We start from the raw sequence: 19,606 nt of genomic DNA, 5'->3' as shown, positions 1-19,606 counted from the left end.
TTGAAAACGGGGCTAAATAGGACGGCATTGTGCCGGTACCTGCAGGTCGCTACTACCAGTTCGCCCGAACTGGTCTGAACCAGCTGAATGCCACCTCTGCTTGGCAGTCAACTTGCATTTACATCATTTTGTTGCATCCATAATATTCGCCGTTCTTCAAACATTATTCAGCATCTCTATTCTTCCGTTCATCTGCTTTTTATTTAAATAAACAGAAGTTCACCCTGCCTGGTCCTCCTAATTGGCACATTAACTTCAGTTTACTTCCCTAATTTTCTTTTTGCTAGATTTAGTGAGAATGAAGGTTATAATAATTGATCTTTTGCCAGTATATGCAATTGCTTCCTAGTCATGGTGTTACCGGCCTTCTCTTATTGATGGTTCCTGCATGGATATCTTGGTGGATAGCCAGTTTGGTGTAGCGGTTAAGGTGCTGGCCTAGAAACCAGGAGACTGTGAATTCTAGTCCTACCTTACGCATGAAAGTTGGTTGGGTGACTTTGGGCCAATCACTAGGAGACGGTAAGTTCGAATTGTGCCTTAGGCATGAAAGTTGGCTGGGTGTCTTTGAACTGATCACCAGGAGACAGTGAGTTCTAGTCCCACCTTAGGAGTTGAAAGCCAGCAAGGTGACTTTGGGCCAATCAGCAAGAGACTCTGAGTTCTAGTCCTCCGTACAAATAGATATCTTGATGGATAGCCAGTTTGGCGTAGTGGTTAAGGTGCTGGCTTAGAAATCAGGAAACTGTGAATTCTAGTCCTATTTTAGGCATGAAAGCTGGTTGGGTGACTTTCAGCCAATCACTAAGAGACGGTAAGTTCGAGTCGTGCCTTAGGCATGAAAGTTGGCTGGGTGTCTTTGAACCGATCACCAGGAGACAGTGAGTTCTAGTCCCACCTTAGGAATTGAAAACCAGCGAGGTGACTTTGGGCCAATCAGCAAGAGACTCTGAGTTCTAGTCCTCCTTACGAACCAAAGCCAACTATATGACTTTGGGCCAGTCACTCTCTCTCAATCCAACCCACTATTGTCATGGGGAAAATTGGAGGAGAAAAGAGTATAATGTATGTTCGTTGCCTTGAGTTACTTATAAAATAATAAAGATGGGATAAAAATCTAGTCAATAAATAATGTCTGCCATGTTTCCCCGAAAATAAGACCTTGTCTTATATTTTTTTGAACCCTGAAATAAGCACTTGGCCTCATTTTCAGCGAAGTCTTATTATTTTGGGGTGCATGGAGCAAGATGGGGCTCCTCTTGCCGTCTTACCTGATTTCCAGCTCTGTGTTTAAATATTTTCAGGGAGGGCTTATTTTTGGGGAAGTCTTATTTTAGCACATGTGCTCAAAAGCCCGATTGGGCTTATTATCAGGGGATGTCTTATTTTCGGGGAAACAGGGTAGACTCTAGAAGTGCTGAGAACACCACTGGGCCTACATTCTGAAGACCCTCAATTGAGGAAGCGTTTAGACGTCATCTGAGGCCCTCTTGAATCTTCACGGTCTCCAGATAAGCAGCAAAAAAAGGAATAACAGTACAGAATCAGTCATCCTGGATAAAGATCAAACTTTTTTCTGGACTAACCTCTGACTGAGTTTATGTTGCTAATCATTCTTTTGACGCTGAGCCTCACGATCTAAGATTCCAGATGTAATCCCAGATGTACGGTGTTTCCTTTCTGAGCTGACAAAATCTCTGTTACATATGTGGGATATTCTCTGTGGAGAACCACGGTCCAGCTATGGATAATGGTAATTAGCTTCTAATCCTTGGATTTGTTTCTTTGCTTCACTCAGAATCTGATCTACTCAGTCTGGAGCCAACTTATGCAAGAATACAGCAGGATCTGAACGAAACGCTGAGGCGGCGCAGACACGCCGGAGAAAATGACTACAACATTGAGGTTCTCCTTGGAGTAGATGATTCCGTGGTCCGATTCCATGGCAAAGAACACGTGCAGAACTATCTTCTCACGCTGATGAATATTGTGAGTGCAAACTTTTCTTGTCTTGATTTGGGAGAAATAAAGATCTCGGTCACTTCAGTCCAGGGGTGAAATTCACTTACCTTCGTTAACAATTCGCAAATTTAAGCGTGCCTGCCTCCTCCACGCAGAGGGTCAAAAATGGGATGTGATGATGTCTGGGCAGGAGCCTCCCACTGCTGGCGCTACCGGTTAGCCCGAACCGGATATAACCGGCTGAATTTCACCACTACTTCAGTCGCAAAGTGATCGTGGATAATCTTGAAAAAGCTACAGGGCAGAGGTGGGTTTCAGCAGGTTCTGACCAGTTCTGGAGAACCGGTAGCGGAAATTTTGAGTAGTTCGGAGAACCGGTAGTAAAAATTCTGACTGGACCCGCCCCCATTTCTATTTTCTGCCTCCCAAGTCCCAGCTGATCGGGAGGAAATGGGGATTTTGCAGTATCCTTCTCCTGTCACGCCCACCAAGCCACACCCACAGAACCGGTAGTAAAAAATTTTGAAACCCACCACTGCTACAGAGGGTTGAACCGACTTACTTTTTGGGTGGCCGATTTGCCAGGAAATGCTAAGGCTTACAGGTAAGACTGGAAAGTAGAACATCTAGAACAGGGGTGGGTAACTATGGCCCCTTTTGTGATTTGTGGCTGGCTCAGGAATTCTGGGAGTTGAAGTCCACAGATTATAAAGGGACCATAATTCCCCATAATTCACCGTGGGGTGAGCTCCTGTGACTTGTCCCGGCTTCTGCCAACCTAGCAGTTCGAAAGCACGTCAAAAATGGAAGTAGAAAAATAGGGACCACCTTTGGTGGGAAGGTAACAGCGTTCCGTGCATCTTTGGCGTTGAGTCATGCCGGCCACATGACCACGGAGACGTCTCTGGACAGCGCTGGCTCTTCGGCTTTGAAACGGAGATGAGCACCGCCCCCTAGAGTCGGAAACGACTTGCACATATGCACAAGGGGAAACTTTACCTTTTTACCTTTACATTTTATACCCAAAAATAGCTCATAGGACTTCCCAGAAAAAGTTGTAGCAGTGCTTTAAGGAAGACAGAACTAACATTCGTACTCTTGTACGCCTGGAAATCCAAAGCAATGCACAGGTCTAGTTTTTATCTAATTTCTCCCCTAAAGAGCAAAAATCCTAGTGCTGACCTTTCTGATTACATTTCCAGTGCCTTTAGAATATTGGCATTTGAAAAGCTTTGGTCTCTTTGTTCCAGAATGAATGTTTCTGGGGGTCAGAAGACCTGCTCTCGGAGCTGTTAGCACCAAATAAATGCAAAAATGGGTGTTGCTTTCCAGAGTAATTCAATTTTCCAGCGTCAGAGCCACGCTGCGTTTTAAGCAACAGAGCAGCGTTTCAGCAGCAAACGTCGCCTTTAAAGAAAGACCACAAATTAAAAAGTTGCGGTTGCTGTGAAAGCATAATTTTAGGGAATGGAGAGATGCTTTCCAAACAAAGCAAAGGAAAACAACAAGAGAGTTTCAGAGAAAGAATTTTGAATATTGAGTAGTTTGTATTTTGGCTTTTGTCATATTGTAAGCTGCCCAGAGTGGCATGAAATGGGTAACATATGAGAAAGAAAGAAAGAAAGAAAGAAAGAAAGAAAGAAAGAAAGAAAGAAAGAAAGAAAGAAAGAAAGAAAGAAAGAAAGAGGATGGGAGGGGAGCGAAAGAGAGAGAGAGAAAAAGAGGGAGGGTGGGTGGGAGGAAGCAAGGAAAGAAAGAAGGGAGGGAGGACAGAAGGAAAGAAGGAATGGAGGGAGGGAGGGAGGAAAGAAGAAAGAAAGGAGGGAGTGAAGGAGGGAGGAAGGGAGGACAGAAGGAAAAAATGTGGGGGGAGGAAAGAAGAGAGGTGGGGGGAGGGGAGGAAGAAAGAAAAAAAAGAAAGAAAGAAAGAAAGAAAGAAAGAAAGAAAGAAAGAAAGAAAGAAAGAAAGAAAGAAAGAAAGAAAGAAAGAAAGTTGAAAGACAAATAATGAGACTCCCATCCATTTTGGCTTTGCTGAGGTTCCCTGCTTGTTCCAGCCCCATCTACTGGTGGCCTCCAATGTTGGTCCTGACCGAAAGAAAGTTGGTATCTCCAGTTACTAAAGTGCTTTAGAAGTTTCTGGTAAATAACTGGAACAACTGGTTGTAACCTAGAAAGAGGGAAGTAAACCCTGGCCAATTAGTGAGGTCCTGAGACATACATAAGCCCTGGATCATTTACCCATTTAGAAAAACAAACAAACAAACATCTAAGCAAGGATTCCTAACTTGTACCTTATATCTGACGCAGACTGCAAATTACGTGAGGGATTGTTTTCTTCTAAGAATTTCTACCCGTCCAATTCTATCTAACAGACTGGGCATGCTGTAGATCCTGTCAGCCAAAGTGTGTCAACTATGGGGACTTGTAGACGGGGCCTTTTCTGCAGCGGCCCCATGGGAGATCTTTCCCTCATAGATTAGAATGGCTCCAAGCCAGTTGGCCTTTTAAAAGGGTTTACAAATTTGGCTGTGATCCGTAGCTCAGGGGTGCTAAACAGCAGTGGCTTGCTACCAGTTCGGGCAAACCGGTAGCAGCAGCAGTGGAAGGCTCCGCCCATCGGCCCGGATGTCATCAAATACAATCTGCACATGCGCAGAAGGTAAGTGAAACCCACCCCTGGTGCTGAATGCGTTAAAGGTCTCATTTCTTGGCTTTACTGTTAACTGATTACTGTATTTTTCGGGGTATAAGACGCACCTTTTTCCCCCCCCAAAAGGGAGTGAAAATTTAGGTGCGTCTTATACACCGAATGTAGCCTCGCCCACCCACTGGCCCCCGCCCTTTGGCCTCTGCCTCCCAGCAATTTACCTCCTTGCAGCAAGCAGCAAGAAGAAACATCCCATTTCAGCTTCAGCACAGCCTAATTAGCACAAGTTGATTGGATCCGCCTCCCGACTCTCAGCTGTTTTACGCGGGCTTCTACTGCTTGCTGAAAGGAGGTAATTTGCTGGAGCAGATTTTTTTTTTTCCTTGTCAATCAAGCTATGCTGAAAACGAAAATGAGAGTAAAGCAGGCAATTTGCTGTTTGCTGCAACGAGGCAAAATTGCGCAGAGGCAGAGGGAGATTTCTTTTTCTTCTTTTCCTCACCAAAAAAGATAGGTACGTTTTATAGTCCGAAAAATACAGTAACTATCTCTGTTGCTGTGTATATTTATTCTGGATGTTTTTTTTCTTTTAAAATGTTTTTTTTTATCATTGTTAAGATTTTTTTTTTTTATCATTCTAACTTTTTAAAATAATTTTTATAGTTTTGCGATTGTAAGCTACCTCCGGTCATTGATTGAGATGGGCTGTTAGAGAAATTGAATGAATGAATGAATGAATGAATGAATGAATGAATGAATCAATCAATCAATCAATCAATCAATCAATGTGGAGTCTTCAATCCATGTTTTTCTTGACTATCTCATTAGTAAAAAAAAAAATTCTTATGTTGTTTCCTTTTCTCTTTCTTCCGTTTAGGTGAATGAAATTTATCACGATGAATCCCTTGGCATCCACATAAACGTTGTGCTTGTTCGAATGATGATGTTAGGTTATGCCAAGGTAAGTAAACCAGGTGGAAGGCTCACCTGTCTCCTGCACGGAAACAGTCATAGCGACTCAATAGAATATGTAGGAAGATGCTTGGTATGACCTTGTTTTTTTAAAAAAACCGCACTGTGAGAATTTGCAAGCTGAGTGAATCATTTTCAGCTGTGCTGTTTGGTGTTCTTTTTCTCAAAAAATAAAAATAAGCCCCTCTCTGAGAAAATATCTCCCCAGATCATCATATATTTATTTATTTATTTATTTATTTATTTATTTATTTATTTATTTATTTATTTTATTTTATTTTATTTTATTTTATTCAATTTGTATCCCGCCCTTCTCCTAGTGGACTTAGGGCGGTGCACATCCAGAACTAAAACACATACCAATACAAAATTTAAATTTTTTAAAAGAATTATATGACTTTGGCCCAAAATTTAAAACATTCAAACTAAAACCCATTGACAATTTAAAAGGCTAAAAATAGGGGGGGGGGTGTTTCACGCCAGCCCTGCTTGATGGAAAAGAAAAGTTTTTAGGGCATGGCGAAAGACCCGGAGATCCGATATCCTTCGTATCTCCGGGGGCAAATCGTTCCAGAGGGCAGCAGCATATACCCTGTTTCCCTGAAAATAAGACATCCCCTGATAATAAGTCCAATCAGGCTTTTGAGTGCATGCCCTAAAACCGTGATGGCGAACCTATGGCACGCGTGCCACAGGTGGCACACGTAACCATATCAATGGGCACGCAAGCTCAGCTCCCGATGGGACTGGAAGTTGTCAAACAGGCCATTTTTGGCCTCCGGAGTGCCTCCAGAGGGGTGGGGAAGGCTGTTTTCACCCTCCCCAGACGCCTAGAGAGGTCCTGGAGCCAGGTGAGAAAGAAAAACAGGCCTACCAGGCCATTGCATGCCGTGAGAGGGGGGTGGGTGGGTCGCATAGAATTATGCGTGTGGGCACGTGTGCGCATGACACACACACACACACACACACACCATCCCTGCCCTTTCCTGGCACGCGATGGCAAAAAGGTTAGCCATCACTGCCCTAAAATAAGCCCTCCTGAAAATAAGCCCTCCCCAAAAATATTTAAACACATGCGCAGCTGATCCCCCGCCATTTCTTCTGGTTTCCTCCGCGCACCCCCAAATAATAAGACCTCCCCGAAAATAAGGCCAAGTGCTTATTTCGGGGTTCAAAAAAAAGAATAAGACAGGGTCTTATTTTCGGGAAAACACAGGGTATACACTGCCTCCTGTTTACCTCGCGGTAAACCAAACCGAAACAAAGATCCAAATCCTGGATGCTAACATCGGATAGAGAAATAAATACGCATATCATTATGCGGCCTTTATTGTTAATTATTCATTTAGAACATCGCTACATTATTTAGCAGAAGAACATCAGGCGGTTGGGTTCGACTTCCACCAAAGCTAATAAATATTTACTCTGTACTTTTGTATTGGCACACACAACTCTCGTGTATATATACACACAGCATGTTGTGCGTTTCCCAGACAGTGTGCTAGTGGGTATTAATTTAGCGGTCAGTGTCCTCGGAGTCGTTTTAGAAACGGAATAAATCTGGAATCCCGGCAAAATGTGCTTGTTTGGTCTCCTCAGTTGAATATCTGCTCTTCCTCATGAGATGTTTTGTTCCAGTTGAAGGACCCCAAGTTCGTTATTTTCCGAAAGAATATATAAACAGTTGAGATCATGGTTCCTGCAAAGTTTGCAATATGTAGCTTTAACAAGCAAATCTAAGGCACTTGGAATTTATTTATTTATTTTTTTTAAAAAAATGGGGAGTTTGAAGCAGAAAATATGTCCTTCCAAATATAAATCTGTGGTTACAAAATAGAGAGATTCCGTAAAAATAAATCCTGAGGCAGGCCTGGACAGCTGCCATCTTTTTTTAGGGGGCAGTTCACACAAATCAATGTATGAGTATGAAGTATGAGATAAGAATCCAATTAGATTCTGGAATGTTGCAGAAAATGGGATTTGGATGAAGTTGTTCTTAGCCATAAATTTGGTTCTTTTAAGACATGGTGCCTGTGGGTACTATATTATTATGAAGGCCTCTGCTTGCTGGTTGAAAAAAAAAATTATTGAGATTTCTTTATCTTATATTGCACTTCCATCAGTTCTTCAGGAGGACAATAGTTAAACTAGGATCTATCTATCTATCTATCTATCTATCTATCTATCTATCTATCTATCTATCATCTATCTATATCATCTATCTATCTATCTATCTATCTATCTATCTATCTACCTACCTACCTACCTACCTACCTACCTATCTACCTACCTACCTATCTACCTAAATTCTATCTATCTATCTACCTACCTACCATCCATCCATCCATCCATCTATCTTCCATCCATCCATCTGTCTGTCTGTCTATTATCTATCTATCTATCTATCTATCTATCTATCTATCTATCTATCCATCCATCCATCCATCCATCCATCCATCTATCCCATTCATCCATCCATCCACCTACCTTCCTACCAACCAACCATCTATCTGTCTGTCTATCATCTATCTATCTATCTATCTATCTATCTATCTATCTATCTATCTATCTATCTATCATCTCTCTCTCTCTATCCATCCACGTATCAATCATCCATTTATGTATCCAGGAGGTGGGAAGGGAAGGGAAGAAGGAAAATGCTAAGCTAACCAGCTACGATGGAAACAATAGATTGCTTTGTAACCTGTTTGCATGTTGTTATGTTTTTTTTTCCTAGTCCGTCAGCCTCATCGAACGAGGAAACCCATCCAGAAGCCTGGAGAACGTGTGTCGCTGGGCATACCAGCAACAAAAAACAGACCCCAGTCATTCAGAACATCACGATCATGCAATCTTTCTCACCAGGCAAGACTTTGGACCAGCCGGAATGCAAGGTAAAGCGCACAAGTACGCACTCACAACTCCTTCAAAACCCACTTCAGCTCTTCACGATGAAGAGCTGGCTCAATCTTTGGAAAATCCAGGTGACTTCTCTTCCCTGACGCTCTGCACCTTGCAGCTTTTGCCCTAAGTTATACACATTTCCTTTGTCTCAGGAGTGAAATGCTACCGGTTCAGTCCAACCCCTGCACCCATCCGTCCATCACATGGTCCATTCACCATCTGTCCCATCTCCACTTCAACCACTCCTTCTCCAGATGCAAGACTGCCTTGACCTTGACCGAAAAGAAGAATGCTATTTTGTCTAACTACATCCCCTGCTACTAAATCCCCACTCCTAATTTCCCATACACGAGAAGGTGGCAAGGTGGAAGTGTCCGGCATTCATATGGCTTCCAAAGCTGACACTGTTGTTAGTTGAGGTCTACCTGTATTTATTTATTTATTTATTTATTTATTTATTTATTTATTTATTTATTTATTTATTTATTTATTTAATTTGTATACCGCCCTTCTCCAACAGGACTCAGGGCAGTGAACAGCCATAGTAAAAACGTTAACATATAAAATTTAAAAACAACTTAAAAAACATTAAATAATTTTGGCTATCCATTTAAAACAACCCGAATTAAAACCAATTACAAATTAAAACCAAAGCGATGGGATCAAGCCAGCCTGGCTAGGTGAAAAAGATGTGTTTTCAGGGCCCGACGAAAAGTCCGGAGGTCTGGTATCGTGCGTATCTCTGGGGGCAGGTCGTTCCAGAGGGCAGGTGCTGCCACAGAGAAGGCTCTCCCCCTGGGGGTCGCCAGCCGACATTGTCTGGCTGACGGCACCCTGAGGAGTCCCTCTCTGTGGGAGCATACTGGCCGGTGGGAGGCTATCGGCGGCAGAAGGCGGTCTCGTAAATACCCCGGCCCTAAGCCATGGAGCGCTTTAAAGGTGGTCACCAACACCTTGAAGCGCACCCTGAAGACCACAGGAAGCCAGTGCAGCTCACGCAGGAGAGGTGTCACATGGGAGCGCCCCGTCGCTCCCATAATCCCCCGCGCGGCCGCATTGTGGACCAACTGGAGCCTCCGGGTGCACCCCAAGGGGAGCCCCATATAGAGAGCATTGCAGTATTCACTGATAGAGGTTCTCTCTGCTTGTTCACTCATGCTTTGGTCATCTCCTGTTTGGGCTACAAGTAGTCCTTCACTTGCAATAGTTCATTTCATAGTAGTATTATAGCATAACAGTTCATAGCATTCTTCCAATATTTGAGGGGCTGCCACAAACAGGAGGGGGGTCAATTTATTTACCAAAGAACCTGTAGGCAGGACAAGAAACAAGGGATGGAAACTAATCAAGGAGAGAAGCAACCTGGAACTGAGGAGAAACTTCCTACCAGTAAGGACAATTAAACAGTGGAATGGCTTGCCTCCAGAAGTGCTCCATCACTGAAGGTTTTTAAGAAGAGACTGGACAGTCACTTGTCTGAAATCATATAAGGTCTCCTGCTTGAGCAAGGGCTGGACTGGAAGATCTCCAGGGTCCCTTGGGTTCTACAGTAGTGGCCAAAATTGTGGAAACCTTTTGGGGAAAGTATATTTTTGAGGCTTGATGGCTAATAACACCACTTTTTTTTTTATGAGTTTCAAGATAATCATATTTCACTGCTGGAATGGCCTGGGAATAGTCTAGACCTTAACTCAACTGAAAATCTATGGAGCCGACTAAAGAAACTTGTTAGTCAGAAGCAATAAAACCCAGTTAATGGAAGCGATCCTTCCATCTTGGTTTCACATTATAACAGCTGCAGAACTAAAAGATTTGGTTCATTCCATGGGAAGACATTGTAAGGCCCTAATTCATGCTAAACGTTACCCAACTAAGTATTAACTGACATGGTGATCATTTTTGTCTATCTTGTTTTTTTCTATGGTGATCGTTTTTGTATATCTCGTTTTTTCTACGTGTTTCACTTTTCTTCTTTATACTGTAACTACTCTTGTAATAGCCAATCCTTTGTGAAAGTTATTGCATTACATTCTTCATTAAATTATCTTCCCATTGATATATAATTTTATGGTACTACTCCCCCCAAAAAGTGGTGTTATTAGCTAGTTTTAGAAAATACACTTTTCCCAAAAGGTTTCCACAATTTTGGCCACTATTGTATTCTGATTGATTGATTGATTGATTGATTGATTGATTGATTGATTGAATGAATGAATGAATGAATGAATGAATGAATGAATGACTTAGTGACCGTTCAAACACTGGCCAGCCAAAGAAAACATACCAGGAGGTCATGTAAAAAAAACACTTCCATACTGCTACCATATTGTGCCCATGTCCATCAGTTCACAAGGAGTCCAGTTCAACGTAAGACCATCCTTACTTTTCACAGCAGTGAGCCCAAGTAAACATGGAATTCCTGACCTGAGATATTCTTTGAGGAAATTCAGTTTTTAAAAGCTGGGAAGAACTCTTCAGTTGTTACGAGAGTGAAATGAAACAGGATTCCCACGAAGGCTTGTGGAATGACCTCCGATGATAAGAACAGCTTCAAAGAACTCCACCTTGCCGCAACCTTAAGCGGTTTTGATCAAGTGGGCTTTGAGGGCGCTTTAGTAGACCGCCCAGATAATTTATTCTGTGCCAAAATAAACTCCTCTCAGCTCAGAGCTTGTAAACCCAAAGAGACGAGACGAGAGGAGGACATTCTAAACTGCCCAGTTTTCCATGAACACAACTGCTTCGTGATGCTTTGTTAAAGATGTTTTGAGTGGGTATTTTGTGCTTTGAGTCAGTGTTGACTCCTGACAATGGCCTGAACAAGTCGTTGAAGTTTTCAGCTTTCTGTGGGAAGTTATTATTATTATTACTATTACTATTACTATTACTATTACTATTACTATTACTATTACTATTACTATGCCACCCACTCTCCGAGGACTCTGGGCGGCTTACACCAAAGACAGTATACTAAATAGCATATTGCTCCCAACAATCTGGGTCCTCATTTTACCCACCTCGGAAGGAGGGAAGGCTGAGTCAACCTTGAGCCGGTGAGATTTGATCCGCTGATCTGCTGAACTAGCAGTCAGCTGAAGTAGCTGCAGTACTGCACTCTAACCACTGCGCCACCTCGGCTCTTAAGTGGTTTGCCATTGCTTTCTTCCTAGGGCTGAGAGAGAATGGCTGGGCTAAGGTCATTCCACTTGACTTTGGGCCTAACGCAGGATTAGAACTCCCGGCTTCTAACCTGGCGCCTTAAATATTGCACCAAACTGATTCTCACTAGAACAAGGGTGTCAAACTCATGTCGTCAACAATATCATCACATGACTTATTGGGACTTTTTTCCCTTTCGCTAAACTGGGCGTGGGCATGGCCAGCGCATGACGCATCTGGCCCATAGGCCAGGAGATTTACAGCCCTGCACTAGAGGTAGCAGCCCTCAATTAACAAATCAATCAGATTAGAGCTGCAAAGGACCTTGGAGGTCTTCTAGTCCAACCCCCTGCTTAGGCAGGAAACCCTACACCACTTCAGACAAATGGTTATCCAATCTCTTCTTAAAAACTTCCAGTGTTGGAGCATTCACAACTTCTGGAGGCAAGTTGTTCCACTGGTTAATTGTTCTAACTGTCAGGAAATTTCTCCTTAAGTTCTAGATTGCTTCTCTCCTCGATTAGTTTCCACCCATTGCTTCTTGTTCTACCCTCAGGTGCTTTGGAGAATAGCTTGACTCCCTCTTCTTTGTGGCAGCCCCTCAAATACTGAAATACTGCTATCATGCCATTCCTAGTCCTTCTTTTCTCTAGACTGGCAATTCCTGCAACCGTTCTTCATATGTTTTAGTCTCCAGGCCTTTAATCATTTTAGTTGCTCTTCTTTGCACATTTTCCAAAGTCTCAACCTCTTTTTTTATTACGTGGTGACCAGAATTGCCCTCAACCACCCTAAATTCTCAACTATGCTTAGGTCAGACTGAAGTCGGCATAGTTCTAAATTGTCTAAGCCCAAAATTTGGAGTCTGGTGGCATAAGATATTTTATTGCGGTTAGAAGAATGGAGGACTCTTTTCGTAAAATATCTCTGGACTCTCTCGATTGTATTTATGTCCGATATGCGGTGCGGGTTCCAGACAGATGAGCTGTATTCAAGAATTGGTCTAGCAAATGTTTTACATACTCTAGTTAGTAGTACAACATTACCAGAGAAGAAGCTATGCAAGATTAGGTTAACAACTCTTAATGCCTTTTTGGCACTGTTATTACAGTGGGCTTTGGCACTTAGATCATTTGATATGAGTACTCCAAGGTCCTTGACAGAGTGAGGGTCATCTACGAGGTCATGTCCATCTAATCTGTATTTTATGTTTTTATTTTTTTTTTATTTTTTTTTACCAATGTGCAAGACAGAGCATTTGTTGGTTGAGATTTGAAGTTGCCACTTGTTAGACCAATCTGACTCATAGTCGAGGTCTTTTTGAAGGGTAGTTGCATTGTCGGTGGTGTTGAAAAGTTTAACATCATCAGCGAAGAGAACACAGTTACTTTTAATATGATCGCAAAAGTCATTTATGTAAAGTATGAAGAGTGTTGGACCTTAAATTATTTTATTTTATTTTATTTTATTTTATTTTATTTATTTATTTATTTATTTATTTATTTATTTATTTATTTATTTATTTATTTATTTATTCATTCATTCATTCATTCATTCATTCATTCATTTATTTATTTATTTATTTATTTATTTATTTATTTATTTATTTATTTATTTATTTATATCCCGCCCTTCTCCCCGAAGGGACTCAGGGCGGTGAACAGCCGAAAATTAAAATAACATACAATGTAAAAGTTAAGATAACTAAAAATAAATTAAATTAATCGGCCTCTCAATTTAAAACCCCAAGCTATACAATTAAAAACTAACCCATAAAACCTATTCAGGCCAGGCCGGCTTGCTGAAATAAAAACGTCTTCAGGGCCTTATGGAAAGTGCGGAGATTCGGGATCAGTCGTATTCCGGGAGGACACTCATTCCAGAGGGCGGGTGCCCCCACAGAGAAGGCTCTCCCCCTGGGGGCCGCCAGCCGACATTGTTTGACCGATGGCACCCTGAGGAGGCCCTCTCTGTGAGAGCGTATTGGCCGGTGGGAGGTTATCGGTAGCAGAAGGCGGTCTCGTAAATACCCTGGCACTAAGCCATGGAGTGCTTCAAAGGTGAGAACCAATACCTTGAAGCGCACCCGGAAGACCACAATTATATGGAAGACCAAATTATATTAAAATAAATTATTATATTAAAGAATATAAATCCTTCTATTCTCCACCATTCAGTCAGATTTGAAGAAGCTTCTTGGATGAGAGGCAAAATGTTTTCAAGGGGGGGGGGGAAACCCAAGAAAAGTCCAGCTGCCTTTTGAAAAAGAAACTTTGGGACAACTGTGACCTGGACGATCGAGAAACTCAATATCCTTCACTTACTTGCTTTGAAAACATTTCCATTTTTTTTATGTGCTCCACAGGCTATGCTCCCGTCACAGGCATGTGTCATCCGGTAAGAAGCTGCACTCTAAATCACGAAGATGGATTTTCTTCTGCTTTTGTGGTCGCCCACGAAACGGGTCACGTGTAAGTCTCAACATAAAACAGGACGAACACTTGGCAGTTCCTAAATTAAATCAAATCCCGGTAGATTATACCTTTCTTCTCCCACCCAGTGGTGGGTTCCTCCCGGTTCAGTCCGGTTCAGCCGAGCCGGTAGCGGTGATGATATGACGTCACCGAACCGGTTCTCCCCCCCCGCCCTCCCACCCCCCCACCCCCCCCACGTTATTCTTACCTTTTATTTGGTCCCACCCCCAATCTATTGCTGCCTCCTGAGTCCCAGCTGATGACTAGAGGGAAAAAAACTGTTTAAACTCTTGCCGCGGGGCTTCAAAGGGCCGCCCTACAGCTGATCAGTGTTAAAAGCAAACAAATGAGTCGGGTCATAAGTGCGAGGACTGGTTGTAAGTGCAAGGACCTTCCAGAAATGACTCTGACCAGCTAGCCATGCCCACCTAGTCACATGACCTCCAAGCCACACCCACAAAATAAGTCACGCCCACAGAACTGGTAGTAAAAAAAATTAGAACCCACCCCTGCTCCCAACCCAACTTTCCACCTGGGGAAGCTCACCATGGGTATCCAGCCATATCTCCTTAAAATTGTTACAGCAAATCCTTGACTTAACAACCATTGGTTTAAGTGACCGTTTGAAGTTACAACGGCACTGAAAAAAGTGATTTGTGACCTTTTTTTCATACGATTGTTGTAGTATCCCCCAGGTCACGTGATCAAAATTGGCAACCAGCACTTATTTTTTCACTTTCCCGGGGTCATGTGACCCAGTGGTGAAATCTAAAATTTGTTACTACCGGTTCTGTGGGCGTGGCTTGGTGTGGGGGGGGGTAATGTGACTGGGTGGGCATGGCCAATTTTTTTTTTTTTTACTTTTAAAACCATTTTTTCTATAACCTCTTTGGCGAAGAGGTTGTAAAAAAATGCTTTCAAAAGGCTCTGACGATCCAAGCTGAGTTGCCTGATCAGCAGAGGCCTTTTTCCTTTTAAAAGCCTCTGACGATCCAAGCTGAGTTGCCTGATCAGCAGAGGCTTTTTTTCTTTTAAATGCCTCTGACGATCCAAGCAGAGTTGCCTGATCAGCAGAGGCTTTTTTTCTTTTAAATGCCTCTGACGATCCAAGCTGAGTTGCCTGATCAGCAGAGGCTTTTTTCCTTTTAAAAGCCTCTGACGATCCAAGCTGAGTTGCCTGATCGGCAGTGGCTTTTTTTCTTTTAAATGCCTCTGACGATCCCAGCTGAGTTGCCTGATCAGCAGAGGCTTTTTTCCTTTTAAATGCCTCTGACGATCCAAGCAGAGTTGCCTGATCAGCAGAGGCTTTTTTCCTTTTAAAAGCCTCTGACGATCCAAGCTGAGTTGCCTGATCGGCAGTGGCTTTTTTTCTTTTAAATGCCTCTGACGATCCCAGCTGAGTTGCCTGATCAGCAGAGGCTTTTTTCCTTTTAAATGCCTCTGACGATCCAAGCAGAGTTGCCTGATCAGCAGAGGCTTTTTTTCTTTTAAAAGCCTCTGACGATCCAAGCTGAGTTGCCTGATCGGCAGTGGCTTTTTTTCTTTTAAATGCCTCTGACGATCCAAGCAGAGTTGCCTGATCAGCAGAGGCTTTTTTTCTTTTAAATGCCTCTGACGATCCAAGCAAAGTTGCCTGATCAGCAGAGGCTTTTTTTCTTTTAAAAGCCTCTGACGATCCAAGCTGAGTTGCCTAATCGGCAGTGGCTTTTTTTCTTTTAAATGCCTCTGACGATCCCAGCTGAGTTGCCTGATCAGCAGAGGCTTTTTTCCTTTTAAATGCCTCTGATGATCCAAGCTGAGTTGCCTGATCGGCAGTGGCTTTTTTAAAAAGCCTCTGCCAATCAGGCAACTCAGCTTGGATCGTCAGAAGCATTTAAAAGGAAAAAAGCCTCTGATGATCGCGCGGCTCAGCTGGGCATGGTGGGGGCAGGGATTTTTGCTACTGGTTCACCGAACCACCCGCCTCCATCACTACCGGATCGGGCAATCCGGTCCAAACCGGGAGCATTTCACCCCTGTGTGATCCTCTTTTGCGACCTTCTGACAAGCAAAGTCAAATGGGGAAGCTATATCCCTTTCGCAACCACATTACTAACTTAACAACTGCAGCGAGGCGCTCAATTCACTTAACAACTGTGGCCAGAAAGGTCGCAAAATGGGGCAAAATTCATTTAACCACTGTCTCACTTAGGGACAGAAACTTGTGGTCGTAAGCCAAGGACTTCCTGTACTTATTAATTGCTGAGTCTAAATTCTGCTTTCTGGTACTTCGGACCTTTAGTTGAGCTATCATCCAACGGGAGTCACACGTGTTGTTTTTCCACTTTTTCTTGCATATTTTGACGCTTTAGAACAGGGGTGCCAAACTCGATTTCAATGAGGGCCGCATCAGGGTTGTGTTTGACCTCGGGGGGCCAGGGTGGGTGCTGGCCAGGGTGGGGGTGGCCAGCTCGACGTCACTCATGTCGGGTGCACCTGTGATGGCCTGAGCACTCTGCCAGCAAAAATGGACTCCCAAGCTCCGTTTTCGGCTATGACAGCTATCTGCAACTTTCTGCCAGTGAAAACGGAGCTTGAGAGGGCCACTTGCAGCCTTCCCGAGCTCCATTTTTGGCTGCGACGGCATCCTGCAACCCTCTGCCAGTGAAAACAGCGCTCAGAAGGGCCAGAGTGAGCCGTCCCAAGCTTCGTTTTTGCAGCCAGAGGTACCATGGGCTGGTCCTTTGCTGTTTCCAGGGCAGCCCCATGGACCAGATCTAAGCACCCCACTGGCCGCCTCCAGCCCCGGGCCTTGAGTCTGACACCCCTGCTTTAAAAGGAGGGCAATTGTAGTCAAACCCTTCTGAAAGACTGAGTAGATGTTTCCAAACAGTTTTTCTCAATCCCCACCCCCAATTAATTCTGACATGTCGTTCTTCGATTCAGGTTAGGGATGGAGCATGACGGACAAGGGAACCGATGCGGGGATGAGACAGCGATGGGAAGCGTCATGGCTCCCTTGGTTCAAGCAGCTTTCCACCGATACCACTGGTCCCGTTGTAGTGGCCAAGAACTCAAAAGATACATACAGTAAGGACCAATCTCTTGCTAACAGATACTACATCATAGAATCATACAGATGGAAAGGTCCTTGGAGGTATTGTAATCCAATATAAGGCAGGAGTTCTTATATCATCCTGGGTAAATGGTTGTCCAATCTTTCCTTGAAAGATTGGAACATCTACAACTCCAAGAGACAAATTCTTTCATTAACTAATGGTTCTCATGTTCTGTTCTGTCCCTGTTCTGTCGGCTGCCATCTCGTTACTACAATGAGGCGGAGCCCGAAGGCTCAGCCCTGGCTATGCGGTAATGCCAGCCGGGGTCCCTCTGAGGCCCTTTCTTGTTATTCGCCGCAATACTGAGGGTGGAATCCCTGGGTATGCGCTGTGAACAGTTCCTCATCGGAACCGCAGTGGCAATAAGTTTATTGAGGCAAAGTTTGGCTGGCTTACAGTGTGGGGTTGGGCCCATGCTTCCCAGTGATGCTCATTTTAGACACAAGAAGAGCATCCTGTGGTTAACATGGCCTTACATATCCTTTTCTGAAGCTCCCAGGAGCCTCTTCTGAACAATTCGCCAGATTTCAACAGCCTAGCTGCCAAAAGTCAGCAGTAGAGTTGCCAAAAATTGCTATTGTGGTCTGCCACTGTTCTGTGGTAGGAAACAGAAAATCAACTGCAATATAAGCCTTAAAACAGCTTAATACAGTTAAGAAAAAGAAAAGGCAAGAAGAGAAGTGTTTACTGTCACCCCGATTAAAAACCTAGAAAAATTTGTTTATCTATAGCCGTGATGGCAAACCTATGGCACGCGTGCCACAGGTGGCACGCGGAGCCATATTAGTGGGCACGCCAGCTCAGCTCTGGGGTGCATGCGCGCGCTGGCCAGCTGATTTTCGGGCCTTCTGGGCCCACCAGAAGTAGGGAAACAGGCTGTTTCCTGCCTCTGGAGGGCCTGGGGGCGGGCTGGGGAAGGCCTGTTTTTCTTTCTTACCTGGCTCCAGATCCTCTCTGTGTATCTGGGAAGGGCGAAAACAGCCTTTCCCACTCCCTTGGAGGCCCTACGGAGCCTGAAAGGGCCCATTTCCCGACTCCCGGTGGGACAGGAAGTGACATTTTTTGTTGTCCCCAGCCTCCAGAGACTTCTAGAGAGGCTCCTAGAGACTCCTAGAGGGGCTCCTAGAGACTCCTAGAGAGGTTCTGGAGGCTGGGGACAGCAAAAAATGTCACTTCCAGTCCCACCGGGAGTTGGGAAATGGGCCCTTTCAGCCTCCGTAGGGCCTCCAAGGGAGTGGGAAAGGCTGTTTTCACCCTTCCCAGATACACAGAGAGGATCTGGAACCAGGTAAGAAAGAAAAACGGGCCTACCAGGCCATCATGTGCCAGGAGCGGGGGGAGGGGGTGTACATGCATGCGCATGGGCACGTGCGCACGCAACCCTCCCCCGCCCCCCCCCTCTCCTGGCACGCGATGGCAAAAAGGTTAGCCATCACTGATCTATAGCTTGTCTAAAACACCTTTTGCTAACATTCCAAGAAGTAGGTTGTGGTCTACTTTGTCAAATGCCTTTCTGAAGTCCAAGTATACAATATCCACAGCATTTTGCTGGTCCACTAATTTAGTCGCTTTGTCAAAAAAGGCAATAAAGTTTGAGGAGTCCTTGGTGCTCTCCAACCTTGGTTATTTTCTTGCAGAAGTTTCATTACCAAAACTAGGTGGCATCATCAGATGTTGCCAATATAGACTGGTTGCCAAGCTCCTGATGATGTTACCTAGTTTTGGTAAGGAAACGTCTGCAAGAAAACAACCAAGCTCAGAGAGCACCAAGGACCTCTCATTTCAACCCTGAGCTACAAATACTCCCCATTATTGGCACGATAAAAGTTTATCTGGCATGATCTGGTTTTGATAAATCCTTGTGGCTTCCAGTAATTCACAGCTGATAATTTTGTCTCCTTTCTCACACAGTTCTTACGATTGTCTCCTTGATGACCCTTTTGAACATAATTGGCCGAAACTTCCTGAGTTGCCAGGGGTAAATTATTCCATGGATGAGCAATGCCGCTTTGATTTTGGAGTGGGCTACAAAATGTGCACTGCGGTAGGTCTTCCTCCTTCCTTTAACGTAAAGCTGAATTATAGTTTCTATATCAAGATACATCAGCCCAAATCTGAATTGGTTGTGACATGTAGCTCCCTTCCTTTGCTCATATTTTCAGTGTAGGAGCTGCAATTTGGAGAGGAAAAAGGAGAAGGGACTAAAATTTATGACTACTTTCAGCCTGAATACATCCAGATGGCTGACAATGGCCAACTTCTTCCCACAAACCTGTTGTGGCCTGTTGGCCGCTGGCCCCTCCAGCAGTCAAATCATAGGAGCAGGAGGGGTGGGAGTGAGAGTCAGCATCAGGGCAACTTGGGAGCTCCGAGGGGGAAGAGGAAAT

General features: G+C 44.0%; 1 protein-coding gene across 1 annotated transcript in view; it reads left to right on the top strand.

Annotated features, from left to right (window-relative positions):
* The first annotated feature begins 771 nt into the window (after nucleotides 1–771).
* ADAMTS3 (ADAM metallopeptidase with thrombospondin type 1 motif 3) overlaps nucleotides 772–19,606 on the top strand; it is a 53,196-nt gene continuing 34,361 nt past the window's right edge. Inside the window, exons 1-7 of the mRNA XM_070949174.1 lie at nucleotides 772–814; nucleotides 1,799–1,989; nucleotides 5,490–5,573; nucleotides 8,322–8,478; nucleotides 14,013–14,118; nucleotides 17,047–17,190; nucleotides 19,131–19,263. Coding sequence (XP_070805275.1) covers nucleotides 772–814; nucleotides 1,799–1,989; nucleotides 5,490–5,573; nucleotides 8,322–8,478; nucleotides 14,013–14,118; nucleotides 17,047–17,190; nucleotides 19,131–19,263 — 858 coding nt within the window. The remainder of the gene's footprint in view (nucleotides 815–1,798; nucleotides 1,990–5,489; nucleotides 5,574–8,321; nucleotides 8,479–14,012; nucleotides 14,119–17,046; nucleotides 17,191–19,130; nucleotides 19,264–19,606) is intronic.

This window comes from Pituophis catenifer, unplaced genomic scaffold (genome assembly GCF_029215685.1).
Source record: "Pituophis catenifer annectens isolate HBS135680 unplaced genomic scaffold, rPitCat1.0.hap2 SCAF_8, whole genome shotgun sequence".
In the NCBI taxonomy this organism is placed as follows: domain Eukaryota; kingdom Metazoa; phylum Chordata; class Lepidosauria; order Squamata; family Colubridae; genus Pituophis; species Pituophis catenifer.
This window is presented reverse-complemented; position numbering and strand designations above follow the sequence as displayed.